Source organism: Indicator indicator, chromosome 8 (assembly GCF_027791375.1).
Source record: "Indicator indicator isolate 239-I01 chromosome 8, UM_Iind_1.1, whole genome shotgun sequence".
Classification (NCBI taxonomy): domain Eukaryota; kingdom Metazoa; phylum Chordata; class Aves; order Piciformes; family Indicatoridae; genus Indicator; species Indicator indicator.
This window is the reverse complement of record NC_072017.1, coordinates 25143634-25170366: the sequence shown is the minus strand read 5'-3', so window position 1 is coordinate 25170366 and position 26733 is coordinate 25143634. Positions and strand designations below refer to the sequence as shown.

The 26733-nt window shown below is 47.3% G+C and overlaps 1 protein-coding gene across 2 annotated transcripts; it reads right to left on the bottom strand.

Moving 5' to 3' along the window:
- Nucleotides 1-7041: 7041 nt before the first annotated feature.
- Nucleotides 7042-14928, bottom strand: HOPX (HOP homeobox). 2 transcript variants are annotated; one of them, XM_054383158.1, is made up of 3 exons: nucleotides 14908-14928; nucleotides 10146-10321; nucleotides 7042-7699 (listed from the first exon to the last, which is right to left on the bottom strand). In XM_054383158.1, the coding sequence occupies exons 2-3, from the start codon at nucleotides 10287-10289 to the stop codon at nucleotides 7622-7624; spliced, it is 222 nt and encodes a 73-aa protein (XP_054239133.1). In that variant the 5' UTR covers nucleotides 10290-10321; nucleotides 14908-14928; the 3' UTR covers nucleotides 7042-7621. The 2 variants fall into 2 exon arrangements, with proteins under 2 accessions (XP_054239133.1, XP_054239132.1); XM_054383157.1 differs by lacking the exon at nucleotides 14908-14928 and adding an exon at nucleotides 10577-10596.
- Nucleotides 14929-26733: the final 11805 nt, after the last annotated feature.

Here is a 26733-nt window from a genome sequence, read left to right as displayed (position 1 = left end):
TTTCCTCTCAAGAGCAGAAGTGGTGTGTGAAGGGCTCTCTTCAAGTTGCATTTTCATATTTCCAATCAAAAGACTGGACTTGACCCAAGTCTTGCCTTAGCTGCCCCATAGAGATGTTGTGGGATAGGATGGTGCTGTGGTGCAAAGAGGCTGGACCTCACTGGAGCTGCAGGCTGCTATATACTGCAGCATATAGTCCAGCTTTAGGAACAGAATTTCTGTCTGCATTACAGGGTCAAGCTATGGCTTGACAAGCCAGGACAACAATCTCTTGAGAATGTCTTTTCTCTGCTGTCTGGATGGGTGTCACTGGACTTGAGAAAGGCTTCAGAAGCCCATCATCCTGCTATTCTGTGTCCTGACTACTCCAGTATCCTTCCCCACCACAGCTTCTCTCTCAGTGGGGGATAAGCAACTCCAATTTGCTTTGGACACAGAAGAGCAACCACTAACATGCTGCAAAACCTCACCCACTTTCCATGGCACACCCTGACCATAACATTATTGGGGTTTTTTCTGTCATACCTGTGGTGCAGTTAGGTGGTAATGGTGAGGCAAGAAAAACGCAATCATGAAACTCCCCCAGGGGTTTCAGAGATGTAATGAAATGACCCTTTCTGCACACCCACTGGTAACTGTAATAGCAAATTCATCACTTGCAGTCTTGTCTCTTTTTTCAATTGACAACAACCACCTGGACAGAGGAAATTCAGTGCCAGAGATGGTGAGGGATCTGGAGATCTCAACAGCACTTTACAGCTGCAACAAACCATAGGGAGTCTGTGTACCACATTCTAGGCAGAGAAGGGTAAACCCCAGGAAGCACATTTCACACATGCATGTTTCTAAAATTTCACATCCTTGCTGTTCTTGCTAGGCTTGTGTGGGGCAACCAAGAGACGATCTGGCCCCTCTCACGAGGTGCTGTGACAGCTCGACTATTCCCAAGAACAGCAGCACTGGCCAAACCCAAGAAAGATTTTAGCAAGAACCACTGCAGGTCAGTGAAGCAGTAGCACATCCTGGGGTAGCTGAAGTAGCTCAGAGGGTGTTCCCTAATCAGGGAACGCACTGGCTCCCTGGGCAAGGGGGGATGCTATCTTCTTTCTTGCTATTGCTGCCCCACAGGGAGCTCCATGCCACTGAGACCCACCAGGCTGTACTGGTGATTGGTATAGGGGCCATCTGTAGCAGAGAAGAAAGTGCTGTGGAACCATAGTTACCCTAAGTGCTTGAATTCCAAAATGAGGAGGAACTGGAGCGTGCTAAATTTTGGTGCCCTTTTATTTTCTCACACCTGCTTCCTGGCTGTGGGAGGGCCTTCTGCAACATGTGGTGGTTGCTCTGAGTTTGGATCAGCTGCCACAGTAGTCAGTCTTGATCTCAGTGTGTAAGCATGTGGGACCATGTTCCTCTGATGTGACCAAAAAAACCTACCCAACTAACAGCTTTGTTTGGGATGCACCTGGCCTAAATCTTGAGGATGATAGGACACGATATAAACAGAAAAATCTTGCAGCATCCTGCTGGCTGGAAGGAATCCGAGTCTCTTGCCTTGAGTTAAAACTCTCCTATTGCTACATGGTGGAAAATCTAGTCCATATTTGGGAATAAGAGTGAAAAATTATGTAAAAAATGTAAACTTCAGTGGCATCAGATGATGCTGCATTGCTTGATGCAACTCATTTGTAGCTCTTTGGGAGGAGTTGAAGCTTCTTTGTAGACAGGATGGTGATTGCTTGTCTGTAAGAAGTCCTAGCAGTGAGAATGGAGACGGAATGGTCTTGCCCTCTTGGCTTTTCTCCTCCTGGAGGGATGTCAAGACACATGTGTTTGTGGTTTTTTCTCCCCTCTACTGTCATCTATTCAGAGCCTCTCATCTTCCTGAGGCCTTCTGCCTCTGACTAACAGTATCTGTCAGACAGCTCTTTTTGCCTTTCTGCTCACCCCTGCTCATTCTTTCCCTGGTGACAACAGACATCTTCCAACAGTTGTGGCTGATGGAAAGCCGGATGAATGTGCGCTAGGGAAGATCCCAAGATGAAAGGATCTGCAGGAGCACAAGGTGCTATTAAACCATTGAGACAGATTTCTAAATTGGCAGAGCTGAACAAAAGAGATGCTGCCAAGTTTGTATTGTGGAGTATTTTCTTGAAATGGTGAATTTGGAAACAATGCACTGAGCATGCTTAAAAGAGGACTTTGCATATATAAACATCATTTACCTTTGAAGTCAGGAAATCTCAAGTGTACGTGCCCATTTGTTCATGGCTTTTCCCACTGCACTGATGCCAGCTTTTGTACGTGCAGCAGACATGGATGTTTAACTGGACTTAGCAGACTGTCTGCCAGGATCACATTCTCTGTCAGTTGCCTTTTACTAACTCTTCTGTCCTGTTCCTTAAGACCCCTCTTCATGTACAGCTGTGGAAGGGAATCAACGATCTGGGAGCGTCCCCCGATAGCGGATTTTGGCTTCCTTTCTGATCGGCTGCGGAGGTTGTCTGAACCTAAAAAATGCCAAGCTGCTTACCTGCAGCAAAGGTGAGAGCCCAGAAAGTCTGTAGGGTGCTACAGGTAGGGTCTTGGATCCTATAGCATCGATGCAGCTTCAAAGTCATAAATACAGCAACAGAAGGTGGACGTTAACAGAGGATAAAATGCAAAACAGGAGCTCTGCATAGGGATAGGATATCTGAATTCTCTTACTGGTTTAGAAGGTTCTACCCTAGAAATGGCCACAAGGTAAGGCTGCCTTTTACTGCAACAAACGTGAGTCTTAAACATCCCAGCTGCAGCGTGGTTTAACCAGTGTGTAGGGATAAATGTGAGTAATGATGCCACAACTCCCTGCTTCCAGACCTCGCCAATCCCCTGAGTGGCTCGTGTCACCAGCTGCGCGGGGGTATAAGGCCTCCCCACGGATCCTGGAGCTTGCTCTGCCTAAGGTGCTGCACCCAGAATTCCTGCCAGCCAGAGAGGTAAGGAGGTGGTTGAGTAAGATTTGGAGGAGACAGTGATGCAACAAACTGTCCTGAGTTTTTCCACCCTGTTTCCTGCCCCTTGATGTGCCCAGTATGTGCTATGGAGGGAGAAGCTATCTGGTTCTGCTGGAGTTTGCGATACTGAGAGAAACTGCCTTTTCAGAGCAAGATGCTGTCTTTGGAAATCTTTCTGCTGAGAGGCAGAAAACAGTCAGACTGGAGCAGCCTAGAATAGCAAGAGAGCCAATGGAAGCATCTGGGCTGCATCCCCTGATAAAGCAGCCTGGGAAAGTGGAGAAACTTGATGGGAATTACATGTTTAGCTCCTAGGGAGCTAAACATGTCGTGTTTGTAGTTGGGCAGCTGTGCTCCTATTTGTGTATCCAGGGAGCATGAGCCTGCAGACACCATGTGTATTTTAACAGTGTTTTACCAGAAGCCTTATGTAGAGGTGCATTTGTTAATTTGATCCTTTCAGGCAGGTTCTTACATTGGCTGAGGTGAAAGGCTTGGGGCAATTTCAGATTGCACTCATTTCCATGGCAAAAGCAAGGTTTTCTGGCTGCAGTCTCTGGGCTGGGCAGTAAGGGAGGCTGTGCTGGAGCCTTGGCATCAGTCACCACTCATCAGGCAGGAGCAGTAACCATCTTTGCTGTAGAAATGCAGTTAACTGCACCAGCATTTTCACTCAAATCTGAGTGTTTCTGCTGAGCAGGAAGATCATTTGATTCAGCCAGGAAGATGAATATGAAAACATTACTCTGCACTTCAACCTGGCTTCATAGGCTCTCATTACAGACATTCCTGTCCTGGCTATGAGTGGGTGACAACTGGGCAAAAAAAGTAATATTGGCTAAGACCTACAAATCCCAATAGCACCAAAATTACCTTATACCTCAGATGAAATAAAAATAATAGGCACTGGGAAACTTGTGATCATGTATGCAGAGGAAGGGTGCTGGGGGCTCATCCTTTTGAGGGGGAGCGTGTCTCTGTGGGCTGCTGTGGTTGACTTCTGTGTTTGGACATCTCTCCCCCATTCTGAACCCATGCAGGTGCCAACACAGGTTACAAATGCTGTGGCCTTGGCCAAAGCATCCTCACGTTTACAGCTTCTTGCAGAGCCCCAGGTCAGGGAGGTGACCTGCTGCTATGAGAACAGCTGTCCTGAATCTGTCATTCGTCCAGTAAGTCATCATCACCCAGGACCACGCATGGTAGAGCGGTCAGGGCACAGGTTGTTGGTGTCCCTCTTCATGGCAGCCCTGAATGTGCTGCTGTCTGTGAAGCTGGTGTAGCTGCTCCCTGGGCTGCAGACCAGGACTTGTCTTCCTTTTGGAGTGTGAACTGACTCCCAGCAGATATCCCCATAAAAGAGCAGACCCATGCCTAGCCTTCAACTGTGGGCATGGGGAAAGACGGGCAAGTATCTAACTGAGATCTCCAGTGCTGAGGGATGTGTTGGAGAAAGGGCTATGAGTAAGAGGAGGCTGAAAGGCAGATTATGTGACTGGCCACGCAGTGATTTCTCCTTCCACAGCTTGTGTGGTGCCTGACATGGCTGTGGGAAGGATTGTGTCCCATCTGTGTGAGGTCAGCGACTGTGAGCCTGGATACACTGAGTTGCAGGATAGTCATCCTTGAATGCCAAGAGAACCTGTGAGGATCTTCACATTTTTCCACAGGTTTCCAAGTTTGCTCTGGAGGCAATTGCAAGCCCTCGGATCCTGGAGCTGGCTAGGGCGAAAGGATTGCATCCTAACTACATGCCCCTGCGGGATGTTGAATGGCCAGTGACAAAGGCTGCAAAGCACGCAGTGGCCACACCAAGGCTGGTGGAACTGGCCCAGCCTTGCAAACGGTAGGTGCTGCTTTCCTCCTATGGGGAAATGACTGCTGGCAGCCCATTTGGTGCATGCCATGGCACCTTGCTAATTTGCATTTGGCCAGTGTGATTAAGTCCCTGCTCTTCCACTTCTAAATATATAAACTGTATATGGCTGAATGTGCTAATTCTACATGGATTGTGTGTTGCCGAGCATGCAACTGGCCTCAGCCTGAGCTGTGTGAAGTGCTGGGTAGGATGTTTACACAGAGTAGGGGAATGCCTGGCCATGGTGGATGTGGCAGCTTCAGTGAGAGATGATCAATCCCTCTCACTAGTATCCTGGTGACAGCAATGGAGACATGACTGCTTTTGTCCTCCCTTGAGAGTGAAGAGCAGGGTTCAGGTGGAGGTGTGTCAGCTGGCAGGCAGTTTTGAGAATTGTCCCTGCTCCCATCAGAAATGACCAGCTCTGTCCTCGCTTCCCCAGGCCTCCTATGAGCTCAGCTCAATTCAATCCAGATGCATTCACAGTGAAGGAAACTGCTAAGAAGGCAACTTGTTCTGCTCGGATCCAAGAGCTGGCTCGTCCAATACAGCGCTGATCTCCTTCAGAAACACAGCCTGCTGCTCGTGCCAGCTGTCCCCATTACCCCTTGGAACATCACCCTCTTTGAGCTGTGTTGGAAAACCTACTTGAACATGGTACAGAGGCAGCACCCAGCAGGAACACTTTCTGGGCTGCTTTTACTGAGCTTATCCAGGGAGTTAAATAAAATGGTCATTCCTTGAAGAAAATAGTCACCAGGGGAAATGAACAAAATTTGACTTAATGTGGGAAGCCTTAGTTTATCACTGCTTATTTTTTTCTGTAATAGTTAAGCAATGAAACAACTGCTGGAGGAAGCCACCACAGGAACTGTTCCTACTCATAAATAAGTGTGGCAAACTGAAGCCAATCATGTGCAGTAGATTGATGCAACACAGCACCTGACCTTGGGTTTCAAAATCTTTGCTAAAGTTTACTTATGTGCTTGTGACAGAAGTAGCAGCACCAAAGGCTGCAACATTTCAGATTCATGTCTGAGCTGATAAGGTGCAAAGCTTTAGTAATGCTTTAGTAAGGTGTAAACACTGTAGAAATGCTGGGGTGGCATGTGCATTGGAGTTGAGCTTGGATTTGTGGCCCATTTTCTGAAGTGTCTGGAGAATGGTCAGATCTAGCCTCTGGCTTTGCAGGCATCTTTGAGCCTGTGTGGCTGAGATATTCAGTTGTGTGACCCTGGGCAAAATAATAGTGCTCTGCATTGTAGATTTTGGAGCCTAACTCAACAAAAGCACAGTCCCCATCAGTGTAAAGAAGAAGACATATTGCAAAGACCTTAGTCTTAAAGAAAATAGATTGGTGCCAGACTCTGCAAGGCAAACTCAGCTCCAGTCAGGTCTTGGAGTAAATCAGTTTAGCAACTGGATTGCAGCAGAATGACACAGCTTGTGTGGGACATGGCACAGGGAGATTGCTTTTATCTGATTCCTAGGAGTTTGCACTGGCAGCCTGACCACTGGTAAAGATACTGAGGCTAGAGAGATGCTCTGCAGCAAGGGACAAAAGCCATAAATGAAAGCATGTGGCAGTTTCAGTGCCAAGGTATCTTAATCTTCCCTGTGTTAAGCTGATTCTCCTTCCAAAGGAGTAGAAGCAGGTGACCACAAACCAGAAGAGGATTAATCAGAGGATTCACTAATTGATTCAATAATCCACTAAGAAGGGGGATTTTTTAACCTTTTTGAACAAGGTTAGGTCACTGGACAATGGGTCTGAGTATTTGCTAGCTCAGGTATTGTCCTGTACCAGAATGGATGAGAGTCTGGGTTTTGTGCAAGATTCCCAGTGCAACTGCATCCCTCAGGATTGAGAATGGCCAAGAACGTGGCTGGGGTCTGACCCCCCTTACTGCAGAGAAATCCCAGAACCACCATCCTTTGCCACCTTGGGACTTGAGGGTATGCACAGAGCTGTGTGAGCTGCTGTGGATGGACCCATGGATGCCCTAGAAAGGAGGTTGCCCATGTCTGTGGGCTATCCCTGTGGTGAGAGGGAAAGCCCATGGTGCCCAGTAAGACTACTTTGGAGAAGTGTTGCTCTTCCAGAGGAAGGAGTCTTCCTCCTGCCATCAAGGCAGGAAGCACAAGCATAACACAGTTCCTCTCATGAAAAATTTTTGTTTTTTATTAATCCATTGGGGAAAAAGAAAAGGCCAGTTCTTTCCCTTTGGTGACCTTTAACAGAAATGTGAGAAATGCATTCAAGGGGAGCTTGACTTGGTATAATTATGGTGTAGGCTCTTGATTTGCCAATAGCCAGAGCAGACAATCTTGAACTAACTATGATCACCTGAACAGCACATCCAGTTTTCCAGGTGACCTCCTCTCTGCATGATCTGTAGAGCTAGCACATGTAGTTTACCTCTGGCTAGCATAAAGAAAACAAAACTTTTCTCCTCCCTTCTACCTTTAAACCTTTCATGGCAGCTTTTCTGCAAGCCTGGAACAAAGGCATGAGACTGCCTTGCCCTGTGCAACCACTGTTAGGGATGGGAGTCACTAGGCAGGTTCTGCAGCCATCAGAAGTTGTATACACACATAGATAATATTTTTTCCTGGTTATGTACATTTTAAATAAAACTTATGTTAAATAGTAGGGTATTACTTTGTATCTCAAAACCTATTGCAACAAAAGAAACCCAAGGAAACCCGCTCTGAAGAGCTTCATCATCATATATAGCAGGCATGGGGATCGGAGCAGCATCTTCTAGTCCCTGACAGACCCGCTCTCTGAGGGCAGCCCTTCAGACTTCCTCCACTCTGCCAAGCGCTGCTTGAACCATTTCTGGGGAAAAAACAAGCACAAGAGACTGAGTGCACTGGGCTGAGCAAACAATGCAAATATCCTTACTAAAGGTGCAGATGTAGTCATTATGTGGGACCTGGTAACGGAAACTCATGGTACAGCCATCTTGTAGGAAGGCACCACACTGTTCCCAGGCCGTGCCAGCTGCAGGGCAGTTGCTCTTGGCCAAACAGTCTTGTTAGCTATGTGTACATCTCTTTCAAAGTAATTCTTGCTCACTTCAGACCTTGATAGCACAGGTGAGTCCTCATTTTATTGTTGAGTCCAGGTTTTTCTTGCAAACAGAGTTAGAGATGGGCTAAGAGGCTGTGGGATGATGTCTGTTTAGATGGGTGGAGCAGTGAAACAATTGCTGCAGCTCCAAAAATGATAGGAATCAAAAGCTGACCTGCTTCAGAAAGGATGAGAGAGACAACACAGTGGCTCTCAACAAATTCAAGAACAAATAGATTTTAAAAATGCATTAAAAATTACTGTAGTTTTCAGCATGTCTAAGACAAGTTTCAGAGCTGCAGGTGCCACTTCACAGCTGCAGTGTCAAAAGTTAGATAAAATGCAGCCTCGCTCCCTCTGTAAGAAGAGAGCTCTAACTCGTCTGTGCCAGAAGCACAGCTCGGCTTTTTGTTGGGGAATGTGCCTTTGATTTGCTTTGCTGCTGCTCGTTTTGTTGCTATATTTGTCCATGGCTATTTCTGAAGCTATTGTGGTCAGTAATGATATAACTACGGTGCTCTCTGCAAGGCACTCCTGCACTAGCACAGTCTTGGACCACATCCAGTCACATGATTGCCTGCTTAGCCTCCTCCCCAAAATTCTGCTTCCTGTCCTAAACCATCATCTCCTGTTGACTCAGGACATCTTTGCATCTCATTTTTACTGTGTTGTTTTTTTTTTTTTAATATGAAAATGGCTGCTATATCTAGCCTATAGAGCACTCCAGATGTTGGGAGCCATGATTCTCTATTGCATCCAATACAGGCACTTTGAAGCTCATCATCTCTGTCCCTAACATGACCTCCATCTCCAGTTCTCTAGGAGCACCCTGGACTCATGGAAAAAGATAGCTGTCAGGGAAGAATTTAAGACATCATCAGAGGTGTCCTGGGAACATATGGCCTGTCTTTATAAATTCCTTTAGGAAAAAAAAATAAAAAGAGCAGTTCCATTCTAAGAAGGTGGAGGTATTTCAAGGGTATTGTCTCCTTAGTGCCTCAAACAAGCAGTAGAACCTGCTTGTCACCAAAGCACAGTAGGGGAGGGGTCTGATTTTCCACTTAACTGTCTGCAGTGGTTGTTATACCAGCGTCCTTTCCTGCAACAAGCTGCATGCTGGCATTGCCTATTTGGCTCTCATGCCCTTCAGCCTTGTCAGGAAAAGCCAGGCTTGGCAGCTCTTTGAAAACTGCTGCTAACTTTTCAAAGGATTGGATTTCTTTTTTATATTCAAAGCTGCTATGGGTCTAATAGCTTCTAAAACACCTGCATCGAAAATGGCTGCACCACAACCTGAAGGAATTAGGAAGGAGTTGTTTGCTTCTGAGTCCAGTGTAGCCTGCAGCCTGATGGACCACAGGTCTTGGTGGAGGGCTCTGACAGTGGTAGCCTGTCCTGTGGAGGGATACTTGGAGACCTCTTTATCTCCTGGAGGTGCTGACAGATTTGCCTGTCATCTGGTCTTGGGGATGCTGAGGTAGCTAAGTGGAATGAGGGGGAGCGTGTGCAGCCTGTGCTTGTCCCACCACACATCCTGTAGGAGTTCCGTCTATCCTGTATCTGTTTTAGAATGACTGTGGTTTCTTCAGACCATAAAGCCTGTAGTGGTTTGGACACCTGAGACTATTAGAAACAGGTTGGAAGGAAAGGGCAGCATGCATGGGTTTTATATTCAGGGCTTCCTGGCCAGCCGGCAACTCTCAGGCTGTGCCCTTGTTCTGGCTGCGGGAAGCAGTAGCCTGATCTCCAAGCCTAGGCTGGGACTGGGGCCCCTGGGCAGGGGGAGTGCAAGGATCCCTGCAGGGCACAGAGCTTCTGGGCAGGAGATCATGGCTGTGGGATGAAGAGGCTACAATTACAGAGGAAGGGACTTTGAGGATGCAGGGGCAGGAACATGTGGGGTGCAGGGAGGTGCAGTGGTGCAGCAGAGCTCTCTGAGTACAGTGTGGGCTCTGGGGTGCACTGGGGGCTGCACAGGAGACAGGTACAATAAGTAGCATGTGGGGCACGGAGAGTTACAGGGAGTGCAAGAAGAGTATATAAGGCACAGATGAGTGGGGGGTGCAGCAGGAAGCATGTCGGGGGACAGAAGGGTGCAGGGAGTAGCATGATAGAGAGCTGGGGACAGGCAGGAAATGCGGGGGGAGCATGTGGGGCACGGAGACATGCAGGAGGAGCCGGGTTCATGCCAAGACCAGGGTTGCATGCTCACCAGAGTCTGCTCCTCAGAAAGCCCAGTCTCAGCTGCAATGAGGCACAGCGTGGTGGGGTCAGGATGCTTGTTCACCTTGCAGAAGTTGTACTCCAGGATCTCCAGCTGCTCCTCTGTGGGAGTCACTGGCTTCTCCGTGGCCATCTCCTGCTGGGGCAAGGCTGTGGGGCCAAGCACTGCAGAAAGGGGCTGGTGTCATTGCCCAAGCTGGGAGTGGCCAGTGGGGCCACACCTGCAGAGCCCGAGATTCGCCATCCCCGTGCCCACCAGCTTCCCACTCCCCAGTGGCCTCTGCCTGCAGCAGGGTGCAATTCGCTTCCCAATGGCATGCTAGGGATCTCAGCTAGGAACCCCAGCCACCCGGCAACTCCTGCCTCAGTTTCAGCACTGTGGCAAATGCACAGCAGCGGCACCCAGCTGAGCTGTCTCACCATCCTTGGCTGGCAGGAAACTGCAGCCTGTCCTCTGTCCCAGCACTCCCCTAGTGCTGTATTTATAGCCAGTCTGAGTCTCGTGGGGACGATTCCTGTTTACAACCGTATTTAGGCTTGGGCGTCACTTGGGAGTGATGTCACAGCAATGGGCATGTTCTGGGGGTTAATTTAAAAATGTTAATTAAAAAACATTATTTATCCTCTACATAAGAGGGCAGTGTCTTATATCCAGATGAGTGTTTTGTTTTGTTTTGTTTTATCTTCTCTTCAGTGACCAGGCAAATTTGTGCAGGGGAGTCACAAACCAGAAGATGCAGGATCTTTTGGGAGTATGGACTTGGACCCAGCGATCACCCCATTTTCCCTCCTGATCAGTTTCCTGGTCCTTCTCTCAGCACCATGGCCAGACATCACACAAAGCTGGAGATGAGCAGGTGAGAAGCTTTCTTTTTACTAATATTTAATGTTGCCATGCACGGGCATAAACATTCATTAGTGTTATTGCTGAACTGTTTGTCTGGGGTTTGGTGTACAACCGAAGAGTCAGTTCTCAGAGGACTGTACCACATGTTTGTTGTTGCCCAAGCACTCACTGCCTTTGGCTATGGTCAGTGCCAGTTGTTCTACAATGGCAGAGGCATAGAGCCCACGTTCTCTTCAGAGTAATGTTTGTCTCATTTGTGCTTTGCACAAATCTCTGCAGACCTGACACAAAAGCACAAGCAAAACACCTTGGGCATGAGAGGTCTCACACCTCTCTTCTGCAGGGCTCCATGTTTTCTCCCATATGGCAAAAGGTCAAGCCTGCCAATTCAGCCTAGTAAACCCGAGGTATTGCCCCACCAAGCATGCAGAAGTCCCTTGACTCTGAATCATTTTGGTGTTTCCGAAACCTATCTGTGGGGTGTTGGCGGGGGAGGAGCTTGATGCAAAAATGTGGCCTTTCTTGATCTGCTCTCTTGCTGTCCGAGTTGCCCAGCCCAGTTCTTTTGGGTTAGGCTGGTTGGTGTTGCTGGCTCTCTAGTGCTGCCAGGAGCCCTTGGCCTGAACTTGGACTCCTCTGGTCTGTCCACTGCAGACCTGCCCTGCCTCCACCTTGCAGTCCACCTTCTCCTTCCCTTTGTCTCTGGGATGTAACCCAGGCACCTCCATCATGCTGCACCCCTACTGCATAGCTTCAAACCCAAATGCTTTCCTGGTTAACAGGTAACTTGCTTTACCCCACTTGGTGCCCTGAGGTGTACTGAATGCCCTAGGGCTCTTACTTTCTGACATCGCTTCCAGGATGGGGCTCAGTTCCAAAATTGTCTTGCAGCTTACATGGAGCCAGCTCTCCTATTCATGAGAGCTTCACCTCAAAACGCAGAGGCCCTACTGTCTGCAGGAGGTGCTCTGTATAATGAAAGGATCCTTTGGCATTTGAGTAGGGGCTTATAAATAGACCAGGGCTGGTTGTGAAACAGCCCACTCTGCTTGAGTCACTTCGTAAATACATATTGTAACACTGTGCTTGCACAAGGCTGGAGCACCTCTGAGTGTGATGGAGTGTGCTGGTGGTGGATGGCATCATTCACCACCCCTCAATGGACTGGGCAAAGGCCATTGTTAACTTTGGATTCTACTGGCCTCGTCTGCAGAGTGTTGTGGCCACAGGTGTATGGCAGCAGCTGCCTGGACTTTCTTGCGGTCAGCTCCACTCATAGGTGTCCATATAGGAAAGGGGTAAACAAAATTCAGTACCTCATGCATGGGAGCTGGTGGGGGTCAGGTGAATGCAGCTCACCTGTCTTGGGTATTTGGAGACCTCTGGAAAAGTAGCAGGAGGGGAAGGAGATCGACAGGACTTGAGGTGTTGCTCTCTAGCACTGTAGCTGCCAGGCTCTCCATGAGGTCAAAGGGCCAATAAGGCCAAACTCAGGCCACAAGTCATTCCTCTCCTTCTTGATTAGCACCCTACTAAGCAGCCTGCCTTTCTTCTAGAAGGCCTAGTCACCACAGGGCTCCTCATCACCTCTGGCTCGTGCATCTAGCCTGGGCCACCAGCAGCAACATGCCCTGGCAATTTGTAAATTATCATTTGCAGCCTGCTGCATTAATGTACCTTAATGTGTGTGCATTGATTTACATAGGGAACGCGTGCTTCAGCTTTCATGTTTCATCTACACAGCTGTTTCTGATAATCTCCATGTTCCTGAGGCATTTCCCTGCAGGACACAGTATCTTCTACCTGATGGCAGCTCGTGGTGCCCCATCATGCAGGATGTGATGTCTGGTAGTTTTTCCTTGACTTCCCTCTATGTCTGCTCTGGAGGGAGAACAGTTCCTACCTCTCAAGGCTCTGAGATGGCTTTCAGAAAAAGGTCAGACCTCTGCTAGTGGTCCTCAAGGGTTCTGCAGGTCTCCCCACATCGATCCACTGGCACTTGGAGGTTTTTAGGACTCATGCAGGTCTGTGCAGCATGTGGCACTTGCACATAGCATCTCTTGGGTGTTAAAAGTTGGGTATATATGATAGGACATGAGGGTACCAGGAGTCTCTAAATATGTGGTTGACCACATATGGACTGTTTCTCACCTACCTGCTACTTAAGTGGAGCTCCATTTAAGCCCAGGCCTGAAGCCTGACTTTCAGGCTGCACAGACCCTCTCTCCTGTGCAGAAGGAAGGATTTCTTGCTTACATTTCCCTAAGGCTAGCAGGAATATGGAGAATCACAAACATTTTTTCTTAGCTGCTGAAAAGCACCACTGCTTACTGCTGTGGGGCTGTGGTTGTCATTCAGGTCTGTGAGCAGTCCCATGACGACTTCTCTCTCTCTCTGGGCAGCTCAAGGATGAGAGTTTGGTGGCTACTAACCCAGGTAGAAATGACAATGTCAGATGTGCTGCCACAGCGAAACCACAGCACCACTGACATCTGCTCTGTCCTATGTGTCAAGCTGAAGAACCCTGGGGAAATTGTGCTTGGTTCTGGCTAATTGTCTTGGGTTTAGATGGAGCAGTGTGAGAGTAGCCACCAGCTGAAGCTTGCAAGGGGTTCATGGGTTGCCTGGGCTGTGCAGGCAGTACCTGGTTCCTTTAGTGGGGCTGATGGGGCATTTAAATACACCTCCAGAGCCATTTTCCTATGAGCAGACAAAAGGCAATGGCTGATGAACACAAGTTACAGCAAGAGAAAGTCTTATTAGATGTTGGGGGAAAAAAATCTTCATTGTGCATGTGTGGGTCCAACATGGGGACAAAGACCAGAGAGGTAGGACCACCTCCATTCTTTGTAATATCTAAAAATTTGCTGGACAAGGCTCTGAGTAACCTGACCTAGATATGTGGTAGGAGCAGTGGTGTGGAGAGAGACCTCTCTGCTCAGTTATACTATCTGTGTCCTGTGGTTGCACCTAGCTGCCCAGAGATACCCTGGGGTTACTAGCAGATCTTCCAGCAATGGCCTGAGACAGGAGAGGACATCTCTGTGTCTCTCAGCATGCCTGCCCAGCACTGCTAGGGCAGTCCACATTTACTATCCTATCAGAAAACAGCTACTTTTCCAGAAAAAAAACATGATCTCTGTTTGCTCAACTTTGCTTTTTTTGAACAGCAGACATAACAGCTGGCTGGCTGTGCAGCTTTCTAATGATTTACTGCACCCAAACCCCCTGGAAAATGTTCTGAGCAGTAGCTCTTGCCCAGCTGATGGGGCCCCATAGACCCTGCTGGGTTTCTTGACCCCTTCCCAAGTGCTCTCCCCGCTCTCAGGGCTGGGGTGCAACTGGAAGCATCTGTGTCTGGTATTAGCTTGCTGCTATTTCCTGCCCCTGCAGAGATCAAAATAGCAGTTCTCAGTGCAAAAGAGCCCTCCTGCCTTCCCCTGCTCTGCTGCAGAGCCATGGCCTGTCCCCAGCTTTGCTTGGCCTCCTGCTGTGGTGTGGCTGTGGATAACATCAGTCAGCACGGTGCACAGGATAAGGTGGGACAGAGGCTTTAAAAATAAAACAGACCCAGCCATAAATAAGGAAAAGCCACCTGTCATGCATCCTGTAAACTACCCGTTCAGAGTTTCAAAAGCTAACATCGGATGGGGGCAAAGAAATAAGAGCACTGCAGCTGCTGAAGCAGAGGCAGGTCTCCATAGTACACCCAGCCTGGGGTGTCTGCCTGCTTGTGTGTCCCTCTCCCTGTCCCAGGCATGAAGCTTTCCCACCACAGCTCTGCTGGATGCTGCTCTAACCACTTTAGCATCAATAAACGTAATTCAGCTCCTCCTTCAACTCCCCCCCACCATCCCCAACTGCAAATCCACCCCAGCACCCCCAGCTCAACGCCTGCACTTACCTGTAGCTGCCAGGGACCAGAAGTGGGTAAAACAAGAACCCCGCAGGTCCTTGGGTGACTGCTTAAATATCCGCGTGTGTGTGTGACAGGCGGGGACCTGAAAAACCTGCCGCGAATCGCAGGAGCTGCTGGGATCCACAGCCACTCTCTGGGCTGGTAATTCAGGTTTGGCACCCACTCTCCTTGGCAGGGCTCAACGCATGGTTGTAGGCGCTGCGGGGCTCTCCGGGTGGCACAGGAGCCGTCGGGGCTCGTCTCGCCACGCTCGGGGCTGGGGATGCGTCCTGTGACCGCGGGCGGGGACCGCTGCGGCTGTTCCCTGCGGAGTTACAGGAAGGGTGAAAGCAGGATGCGGGGAACTTGCCTTCAGCTGTTCATCTTCACTCCAGCCCAGCCTGCCTGCTCCTCTGGAGACCTTGGGGTCCGCAGTGCTGCCCCTTGGGCAGGCTGCCACCAGCTCCCCTGCCGTGGGGACCCCTTGCTCCTCACTTTGCTGATGGAGTAGCAGCAGTCACTGCTGTGCAGAGTTCGCTTCTCATCTCTCTTCAGCCCCTTGCAAATGATTTGTGCAAGCCTAAGGTTCCTGACTTTGTTGTTGCCTTAGGCAGCCTTGTCATCCTGGGTATAGGGGCAGGACTGGATCCTAGATCTGACCTGCTGCTGCAGTCCCAGTGGCACAGGGCAAGAGCCTGGCTGGGGACTGAGTTGAGAGCAAGGCATCCTCTACTGCCAAAGACTCTTCTCGATAAGTGCCTGGGAACCTGCAGTTCCCAGTAGGGTGGGGTGGGCTGGAAGTGTTAGACAGGAGTTTCAGAGCCATCTCGAGGGGTGCAGTGGGGAGGAGGTGATTTTTTCTCAGCTTACAAATAGCTGGAAGGGGATGATGGAAAATCAGAGGGCCTAGAGAAAGGACTCATAAGCAACTGACTACGGCTGAAATTATCTGCCAGAGCAAAAGGAAAACTGGCACTGAATGCAAAAAGCTGTCAAGCTGGCTGGAGCCAGAGGCAGAGACCTTCCCCTGGGGAGAAGTGGCTGGAGAAACTCAGGCAACAAACCTGCCATATGTTTAGCAATGAGCCAAAACTGTCCTGAAATTTGAGTGGTTTTGTAATGTGGGGAAAAATGGGCCAAGGCAGGGGGATTGCAAAGAGACCTGTGCCAATTTTCCTAGCAGGATGATGTGATCAAGCAAGAGTGCTTTTGCTACAAGGATAGCCTTAGTGCGTGACAAACCAAGTGATGCTGTTCAGTGGCTGCCAGAGGAGGTTTTTGGGAGAGGACTTGATCCTGCATGCCTTGGGCAAGCACCTGGTTAAGGGGATATGTCCTGTTTCTCACTGCTGCTAAGAGACGAGAACATGGGAGAAGTGCCTGATAGAATGGCTCCAGCAGCCATGGATGGGAGGATCAAGATGAGTTCATGTCAGCTGGAGCAAACCCTAGCAGCAGGACACATCCCTGGATTTTGAACCTGTTGTGGGAAGTTCAGGCAGAGGCTGTGAACTGCATACTGCCATGTGCTTGGGGGAGCTCTGGTGGGTGTTGCTGCTTAGTTGCTCTGTGTCTATGTTCTGCTTTGGCACCTGCTCTTGGCCACCTTTGGAGACAGGACATGTGGAAAGATATTCTGGCTCAGAAAGAGTTTCTTATGTTTGTATGCTGTCTTTGATTTTCTTACATCCATGTGCCCCAAGCATTGCAAAATGTGAGTAATGTGGCCTGCAGGAACAGGATCAGCTTCTCTTCCCTTGTTTATTACTGTCAACAGCAAGAAAGTCTTTTATGTGGAAAAAACCTTTTCCCATAGCTTGTGAATGCAGCCCGGACTTGCATTGGGAGCGCTAGCAGCGATGTATTTCAGGCTGAGACATGCCATTGAAATGGATTCAGAGGCACTGGGAGTTCTGCAGTGACAGTGTGAAAGTAACATCACAAATCTGTCCAAGTTTGTCTGGGAAGTGCTGATCTGTTTCTGATCCTGCACTCTTGTAGGCCACGTTTCTCTTCCTGGGAGAGGGTCAAAGTACTGCTGGAGTGTACTCCAAAGTACTGCCTTACCTGGTGTAAGTTGATTCTGGCCTCAGAAGAAAGATGTCACTTTGTCAGAAGGGTTAGATTAAATGGAAACAAAATACAGGGTTCATCCAGGTCTGTCAGAGAGTGTTCCTCTCTACAGAGGAAGAAATTCAGCTGTTGTGACATGTATGTGACAACTGTGGATGGTACTGTGGCATTGCAGTGAGAAGCTGGCAGCTGTAGCCTGTGTTCAGCATCCTACTCCTCGGGATCCCTCTTGCAGAGGCTTGAGTATCATCCAGGGCTTGGCCTCTGGCAACGTGTTGCAATTACTTTGTGGGGGGCACTTGGCAAATAGCTCATAACCATCCTGGCCCAAATGTTGTCCCTCTAGTGCTGTATATAGACAGGATGGAAAAAAGATGGAGAGGGGCAAAAATTGTCAGAGAGCAAAACCTTCCCTTCTCTGTCTGAACACACCAATGCAAAGGAAAACCACAAAAGCTGTCTTCTGTTTTTTTCTCCAGTTCTTTTTTTTCATGATGTGTTGGAGTTTTCTGGCTACTAACCCAAAAAATGTGGCTGGAAACAAGGCTTTACAGAATTTTTTGGCTTCTGTTCCGTTAGAGAAGAGTTCTCTAACCAGTCAGTACTGACTCACAGGAAAAGTCTTGCAGCTAATCAAATAAGATTTCTACCTGCAAAAGCCACTTGCCCCCTGAACAGCACAAGAGATCAGTTGCTCTGCAGGGTACAGCTATCAATTGCCTTTATTGGATACCCCAAAATTTAAGAATTGGACTATATTGTTGATTCTTTGATCAGTTTTTCCCTGGGAGAGAATCAACACTAGCTGCAATCCAAGAGCCAGCAGCACACTACTTTCTCAGATCATGCCCCAGGCAGCTGAGAGAGCAGGAGTGGGCACAGGTAGCTTGCTGCTGTCCTTGTTGCTGGAGTAGGGCTGCTTATGGCCCACTTGGGCTTAGCAACTGCCTCAGCTGCACTATCCTTCATACATTTTCCTTTTGCTTTAGTGGGCAGGGTTCAGCCTGTATTTCCACAGCAGCAGATACGAATCAGATGTGACTTCCAATGAGATTGCTGCATTTTCCTTGTCTGTAGGATACAGCCATATGGATGGAAATTGTGGTGTTTTATTACTCCTCCAGTTGTTTCAATAGTTCTCAGAGAAAAGTGTCATCTCATTGGTATTTTCATATGCAATCTCTGCCTGGGGTACAATCTTCCTCCCTCCTCTCCTTCTTACTAACAAGATTGTTTTGAAGTGACTAAACCAGGCGCTGATATGTGCAGTTCCTTGCCAGGAGGCTTTTCAGCAGTGCTGCCATTGCTTGTAAGCAGAGCGTGCCCTAGCATGTGGAGAGAGCTGGCAGTGCATCTCACATAAAGGAGCTGCCCACTGTGCCCAGCCCAGGAAAACATGGGCATCAGCACTGGCAAGAAGCAAGGAAGAGGCTAGAGAAGACATGCTGATCTGCTCTCTGCTTGTGGAGTGCCAAAAGGATGTGATGTGGAGCAAGTGCCCTTCTAGAGATTTGGATGGCCATATACTTTCTAGGGAGCAAGTCAGGGAAGCAGGAGGCTGGAAAACACCTTCTGAAATCTGTCCTGGTCAGAACCTCTAGTCTGAAACTGCCATCTTTCAGAAGTCCTGATTCAAATGCCTGTATATATGTCAATGAAGTGACTTTATCCCTCCCTAGAGCAGGGATAGGCTCTGCAAGACCACTAGCATGCCACCATCATGGCCGTCTCAGTTGCAGCAGGCATGCTGTCCTGAGGCCCTATCCTGAGGAAGACAAGGGACCTCAGTGGGGTGAGCATGGTTGCAGACCAGCCTATAGCCCTGCCATTGGGCCCAGCAGCTTTCCTCAGCCTTCACTGTGAGGGACAAGGACCACATTTTTCCCTTGTGCTGCACCAGGCTGGGCAGCCTATGGGTGCTGCTCACTGCAAGGGCCAGGGAGGGTGCCCCTGGTTTGGGAGATGCCTGGCCCCTCTGCCTGCCTTGTAGCAGTAACAACATACAGCTGGCAGCAGTCCCTGTGGTTTCTGCTGAACCAGTTTGGGCAGGTGGTGTGGGGCCACAGTTGGCACCCACTGAGAGCTGACCCTGGCACTGCCAGCTGCGAGGCACCACAGGCCCTGGGACTGTGAGCAGGATGGGTTGTCTCCATGCAACACACACCACAGTCCCCGGAGCAGCTGCAGAGCCCCTGTGGTACTGGCAGATGACCAAGATGACTTGCAGGGTGACAGTTAACAGGGAGGGGACACAACGGAGAATGACCCTCTGCTCAGTCTGCCAGGTGTCACAGAGTGGCTTCAGGGACCCTGTGTAATTCACTTATAAATATTTTTCCCTTTAGCAGCCCAGGGTTTATGGCTCTTGGGAAGCTGGCACTGGCATTCCTGGGTGCTAGTTGTCAACAATCTTCTTTGCACAGCTGGCCATGGGGACAGCTGGGTGAGCAAAACAGAGGTGCTCACAGCTGTCTCCCTCCTTGCTCTGACAGCCTCACCACCCCAGGGAGCAGGTCATCCACAGCAGGACATCCCCTGCTGCTGGGAGCTTCCCACTGTGGGTACTCTGCAGTCAAAAGGTCAGCATGACTGACAGAGAGGCCCCAGGCTGGAGGAAGATACTCCTTGCCATCTCTCTCAGGTTCCAGTGACTGGGCTGATGGATAGGGGTACTTTCCAGGAAGGAGCAGTGGCAGCTGGGTGCTCTGCTGCTAAGGCAATTGCCAGGGAGTGCTTAACCCATGGGAGAGCCCAGCAGGCTCAAACAAGCACAAACACCCTAACAAACCTGAGCTAAAGAAGCTGTACCTGCACCATGGCTTAAGGAAGTCCCACTCTTGCCTGTGGCATGTGTTTTTGCTCCCTGTCCCGCGGGAGGGAAGTGGTTTCAGGGACACAAAGAGGCTAAGGGTGCCGGTTCCCATCGGCAATGAGGTCAGGTCCTGGGGGCTTGATGCCAAGGCTGTTTGAAGCTTTTAGAAGCAGAAGGAGGACTTCTGGTGCTGGCATGGGGTTGCCTCCCCAGATCTTTACCTTGGCTGATCCAGGCCAATTTGCTTACTGCCTTCTCTTATTTGACTCTAATGTGAGTATTATCTAGCACTCAGCTGATAATGATACATACAGTCAAGCTTTCAATTTTGATTATGGTGGCAAAACTACTTCTAGACACAAAAATTGACACAAACTGCACAGTCTCCTGCATTCTCCTGGAAAAACTAACTGCTCATGGCTTGGATGGGTGTACTCATTGGTGGGAAAAAAATGGCTCTCTGGACAGGCCTGAAGAGTTGTGGTGAATGGATTTAAATCTTGTTGGCTGGTCACAAGTGGTGTTTCCCAGGGCTCAGTATTTGGGCCAGTTCTCTTTAATATATTTATCAATGATCTAGAGAAAGGGATTAAGTGCAGACAAGACCACGTTGGTTGGGAGTGTTGATCTGCTTGAGGGTAGGAAGGGCCTGGACAGGCTGGATTGATGGGCCAAGGCCAGTTGTATGAGATTCAACAAGGTCAAGTGCCAGGTCCTGCACTTCAGTCACATCCACCCCATGTAAAGCTAAAGCCTGGCTGAAGAATGTCTGGAAAGCTGCCGAGGAGAGAAAGGGCTGGGGGTGTTGGTCAACAGCTGGCTGAATATGAGCCAGTGATGTGCTTAGGTGGCCAAGAAGGCCAACAGCATCCTGGCCTGCATCAGAAATAGTGTGGCCAGCAGGAGTAGGGAAATTATTGTTCCCTGTACTCAACGCTGGTGAGGCTGCATCCCAAATACTGTGTTCACAAACAGAAAACAATGATATTGAGGTGCTGAAGCAGGTCCAGTGAATGGCAATGAAGCAGGTGAAGGGTCTAGAGAGTAAGTCCTATGAGGAGTGGCTGAGGGAACTGGGATTGTTTAGTCTGGAGAAAAGGAGGTTCCAAGACCTTCTCACTTTGTACAACTACCTGAAAGGAGATTGTAGTGAGGTGGGTGTTGGTCTCTTTTCCTAAGTAACGGATGACAGGACAAGAGAAAATGGCCTCAAGTTGCACCAGGGAAGATTGGACATCAGGAAAAATTTCTTCTCCAAAAGGGCTATTAATCATTGGAACAGGCTGCCCTGGGAAGTGGTAGAGTCAACATCCCTGGAGGTGTTTAGAAGACTGTAGACATGGTGCTTAGGGACATGGTTTAATGGTGGACTTGGCAAGATTAGGTTTGTGGTTGAACTTGATGACCTTCAAGGTCTTTTCTAACCTAAATAGTTCAATGATTCTTAGAAGATAAACGTAATCATTGATGTGACTTCCTATTCACAATCATTTCATCACCACTTTGTCCATTCTAGTTTTATTTATGTCTCCTAGGGTAAGTTTAGGGAAGACAGGAACATTGTGGGGCAAATGTTTCCATAAATTTACAAAACACTACCTACTCCATGAGAAAAAAACAAATGAAAAACAATGACAACAAAACACCCAAAACCGTAACAAACCAACCAACCCCAAACAACAAAAAAACAAACCAGAAAATCTCTGAATCCCATGTAAATCTAAAGCTGATTTTTTAGAAATTCACAGAGAGTTTCCCAGTGCTCACCAGAAGGTAAAAGTAGCAGATAGCTATTGCAAAGGAGGCCCAGGCTTCATAAAGGACACACTCCCTAACTTTGACAGATGCTCTTCAGAGACTTGCTTCAGGTGTCCATTTATGGACATCTGCAGCTTGCTGCGTATGCAAAATATTTGAAGGGGACTGGCAGATAAGAGAAGGGACTTTGAGGAAACCCAGGACCTTCCAAGGAAGCAGGCTGGGGCTTTGCACTGGACTATTACTAGACAAGTTCAGCACCTCAGTTCCAGCTCTATTCTCTGCTCCAGAGAGCCTCATGGTAGGATTTCTCAGTCTCTTTTCCTCTGTCACTGGGGAAAGTGGAACAGACCAGCTTAAGTAGGAACAGTTTCAGGTCAACTCTAAACACTTTTGCATCTAATGTCAGGAAGAAGTGTTCACATATGTGTAAAAGGCGAAATAATACAAGTGTTCCAGAACCTTATGTAACTTCTCACCTGTTGATAAAACCCACTTAATTTAAAAAAGAGACTCAGTCACAGAGGAAAATTACTTTTTTTCCTGAGTTATGTAGTTCCGAATGCTCTGTCCAGTAACTTATGCTGCATCTACAAATATTTAGTAACTACCATGTGACCAGATGGAAAATTGTAAAGCTAAGATAAAACCCAATACAGCCCTATGCAGTGAATGCTACAGGTCCACCTATAAGATATCTACCTATGGAATAAAATTTTCACAAAATGGTGTGCTCTATAGTCTCTTGCAGCAAACGTACTTGGAATCAATGATCAGGGGAAAAAAGTAAGTCTAGTTTGCCAAGTAAATGAGATTTGTGGTGTCTCAATGACACTAATTTTGCAGCTTCTAACAGAAGGCTAATGCAATGTATACAAACAGCAATTACTAATAAAAAGCCTTTTCCTGTACCCCTGCCCAGAGCACAAAACCAGATTTAAAACAAAAGCTGCCACCTAGTGAGCAAGGTGGAAATCTACAAGTTCAATAAATTCAAACAAAATACTCTCCAACCGTCTGAGCTGAGTCAAAAAAGAGATCCTTTCACGTCTTGTTCCACAGTCATGCCATTAAGCTGCTATAACCCCTTGTTAGCCTCGTGCAGATGTGATAAGCTAATGAGAACACTTGGCATAAGGTTTGTTAATGTCTAAAATTTGCAGTGGCATCCTCTATATTACTGATTTTAGCCAGCTCATAGATGCTGCACTATACTCTGAGCAATCGGAGCAGTCAAAGCATGGATTTTAATGCTTCTGAGAAATCAGACATGGTGGTCACCAAACACTGGTGAGTAGTCCCATACCAGTCAGTTTATAAGTTCAAGGAGGCTATGATTTTGCCAGTTCCTGTCAGAAGAATTCCTGTCAGACAAGGCATGGGTCAGTGCTGAGTTGCCAGGAGTGAAACCATTCCTGCAGCCAAAGAAGCTGGGTGACAATATTGGGAACAATTAGGTTGTTGTCCAAATTTTGGGCAACTAGAGCATGTGGAATCATCAGCGCTGACCTATCCTAGCCAGTGATACAAGACCAACAGACTGTCTTTCCCTCTTTGTTGCTTTATTTTACTACTCTATCACTCTGTCATCTAGACAACTTCCTACCTCATTTGTATGTAAAATGGACCTCTAACAGGATCACTGAAAGCAATCAGATGAAACCACAAGAGTAAGGACTCTTGATACCAGGAAGCCATATAGTCCTATTCTGGAAGAATGGCCAGTCCTACTCTTCATATGAATAAGGCCAGCATTGGCCTAAAGGTAATGTGCCATTTAAACTTTAAACAAAAACCAAGCCCTTCATACTGAAAGTGACCAGCTTTTTGAGCTATAAAGCTTCATAAACACCCAACTGAAGTACATGACTGGTTTTTTTTCTGAGTTTGAGAGAGGATTTTTTTTGGGTGAAGATATATAATTAAACGTTTCCAACACTGTCCCACATGTGCCACAAAATTTTGATTTAAAACAAAGTTTATGACCACCACATTGAAATTCTGAGAGAATAACTTTTTGATCTAGAAAAGTTCATAAATGCCATATTGAAGTACAACTCTGATTTGTTTTGATTTTTTTTCTTTTTCTTTTTTTTTCCTGAGCTTGGGAAAGATACAAATTATGTTTTCCATTTAGCTCTAGAAGGATCCAGTTGACAACACTGTGTTTTATTTTTCTGCATTTTAGTTTTTGTCCTTGAGAAGCACTCCAAGAAGATGGCACCACATAAAACAAGAATACAACTCCTTAATCAAATACACTATAAGAAATGTTGAAGCATTACTTTAAAATGTATCAAATGCCTGTCAAAATTATTTCAGACCATGACAAGGAAACTTCTGTTCCTACGTGGGAATCCTTCTGCCTTAGTCTTTGTAGACATTAGTGTAGAAGTTACTGCAAAGTGGTGGGCCCAAAAATTCTAACATGTTCCAGACATTCCCAAGCAGAGGAACTGTTCTACCCACCTACTCTCTAGATCCCTGCTGAGTAAGAGTATCTCATGGTGGGTTATAGCAGGAATAAGTAGGATCTGTGGCATATGTGGACAATTCTTCACAAATCTTGCTGTCAAAAATTACCTGTGAGAATTGCCAGAACTTTTTAGTGTACAAAAAACAAAGTACAGGTCTTAAGGGCAGATTTGGTAATAACATGCAATGCTGAATTCACCACTTTTCAAATATGCAGAGAAACAGGAAGATTTGAAGTCAGCTCCCAGGGAGGTGGTGGAGTCACCATCCCTGGAGGTGTTCAAGAGGGGATTGGACGTGGCACTTGGAGACGTGGTTTAGTAGTCATGAGATCTTGTGTGACAGGTTGGACTTTGATGATCCTTGAGGTCTTTTCCAACCTTGTTGATTCTGTGATTCTTTTGCATCTTAAGCATTCATATTCTGGGAGCAGTGCTGTGGAGTGATTGTAATTGTCAGCCTATATGCTGTTCTATGTTTGGATTTGTTTCATTTAGTGGTGTTTATAAAAGCACCTGTTTTTTCTCAGCTTTGCAAAATAAATGCAATGCTCTGCACACTTTTGTCAATTACTGAGAGCATGTTTCTACAACTAACAAGTTTGGAGTTGTTAAAGTTCCCTTGTAAGCACAAGTAGTTATCAAAATAGAAATGCAAAGATAAACAGCTTATCAGCTCCATCCACTTGTTAATTTATAGCATAGCACACAACTGCTTTGGCATTTGGTACAATTTGAAAAAATGAAAAATTCCAGATCTGAGCGTAGAAACAACAGCTAGCAGCACACAGGAACTTGCTTAAATGGATTTGCCAACAATAGTGAAATTGATTCTCCATCCACAACTGATATCTTGTTGGGAGGCACTGACCATCTTTGTTTTACATGTACATATTCATGTCTCCACATGACTGCTTTATCCTAAGCTTCCAGCCCTCAAGTTGTGCCACACCTGACATCCCTCTGTCTATGACTAGTCTTTGCAATATGGAAATGAAGGCAGCCATGTGCTGGAAGAGAAGGACAGGTTTGACCCTTTAAAGGAACTGTAAGACAAAAGAGCTATTGTTTTTCAAAACCAAAGTCACTGACCTGTGAACGTCCATTAGGCATGAAGTGTGCTGCACGTCTCTCCCTGCACTACTGCTGCCCAGCAAAGCCTGACAAAACTATTGTCTGAGTCTAGGGCTAGAGCCAGCACCACTTGGCTTGGATCAAAAATAGAAGCCATCTGTGCATTTACCAATGCGCAATAAGGCAACCCAAATACAATTCATTTAACATGCAGAAAACAGAGGCATTTAGCAGAACAGAAGGCAACAAACATGAGAAAGGCTTTGTGCCCATGTACACAATTGCAAGGAAAAGATGGGACCCCAGTGCCTGCATGCCCTCCCTGGAGGAAGGGTTGCCAGACCCACTCTGGAGTGCACCCTTGTATGCAAGTCTTGAGTTTTCTAATTTTGCCTTGATGTTTACTGTGGGAAGTGTCTCTTGAGTGCCATTCCAGGATGGTGACATGAATGTCCCATGATTGAGGGGTCATGGCTGCCCTGACTGTGCTTCAGGGAGCAAAGCCCACAGGACTGAGAGTCTGGGTGGCAATGTGTGCTGCCTGTCTGCACCTCCTGCGGTCCCAAACAGCCCTTACTTGGGGTGGGAGAAAAGGCAGGGCAGAGGCTTGGTAGATGTCAGGCCTCTGTCACCAGTTTGGTAGCCACCACAGGAAAACCCTCTGGTGGCTCCCCACAGGGCCTTGGCATCTGCAGGCTCAGATCCTCACCAAAACAACAAGCAGCTGTTGCTGCCACCATTGTCTGCTGCAAAGATGCTGGGGCCTCCTTGGTCTCAGGCAGCGCTGTGGGAATGGCACTGGGTACCTGTTCATTTCCTTCTCCAAACCACTGACCTACTGGTATACAGTCAGGACATCTCTTTCTTACCCTTATGACCTGTCTTGCATGTGCACATAAATCAGACTTCAGGTTATAAGTGTACTATGGCTAAGTTATAAACACTGGTTTTAATACAGTAACAATACTTTGTTTAGACAAGCAAATTTATTTTTTAAGACAGGCTGCATAGAAGGTACATTTAAGGCATTTTTTCCATTTAGAATGTCTATGTCCCTCAGATTTTCTTGAAAAGTGGCCATCTGTCATATCAGCATCTTCCTGTCTTGGAAATTTGCACATACTTTTTATTTTCTCTGCAAGCAGAAGAAAAATATTTTAGAAAGAAAAATTACATTTGAACAGAGGTGTTTTACAAAGTGGACTCCCTTGTGTTTTTTTACATTGAACATTAAATGCAGCGATGCATTTAATTGCATAACTTAGAGCAAACATTACCACAAAATAATGGTGATGCAAAGATTTATGAATCACACACAGAGAGCAAGTAACGCACCAGGACAGCCTCACTCAGGCTTTGTTACCTATAAACACCTGATAAAACCATCTGCAAATCTAAGAAATATCAAACCACAAAACAAATTTCACCATGAGGTGAATGTGTCTATTACAAAGTGCTAATGAAAGTCAAACTTCACAGTCCTTAAAGTGGGAAGCAGTTCTAATATGTACAAAATTTCCCCCTTTGATGTGGAAAGTCAGTGGGAAGAATGTGCATCCTGATGCATCTCTGCATCCAAGGCTACACTAAAATTTGGATGTGTGTTCCTCTGAAAATTGGAATATTCTTTAAAGAAACTTT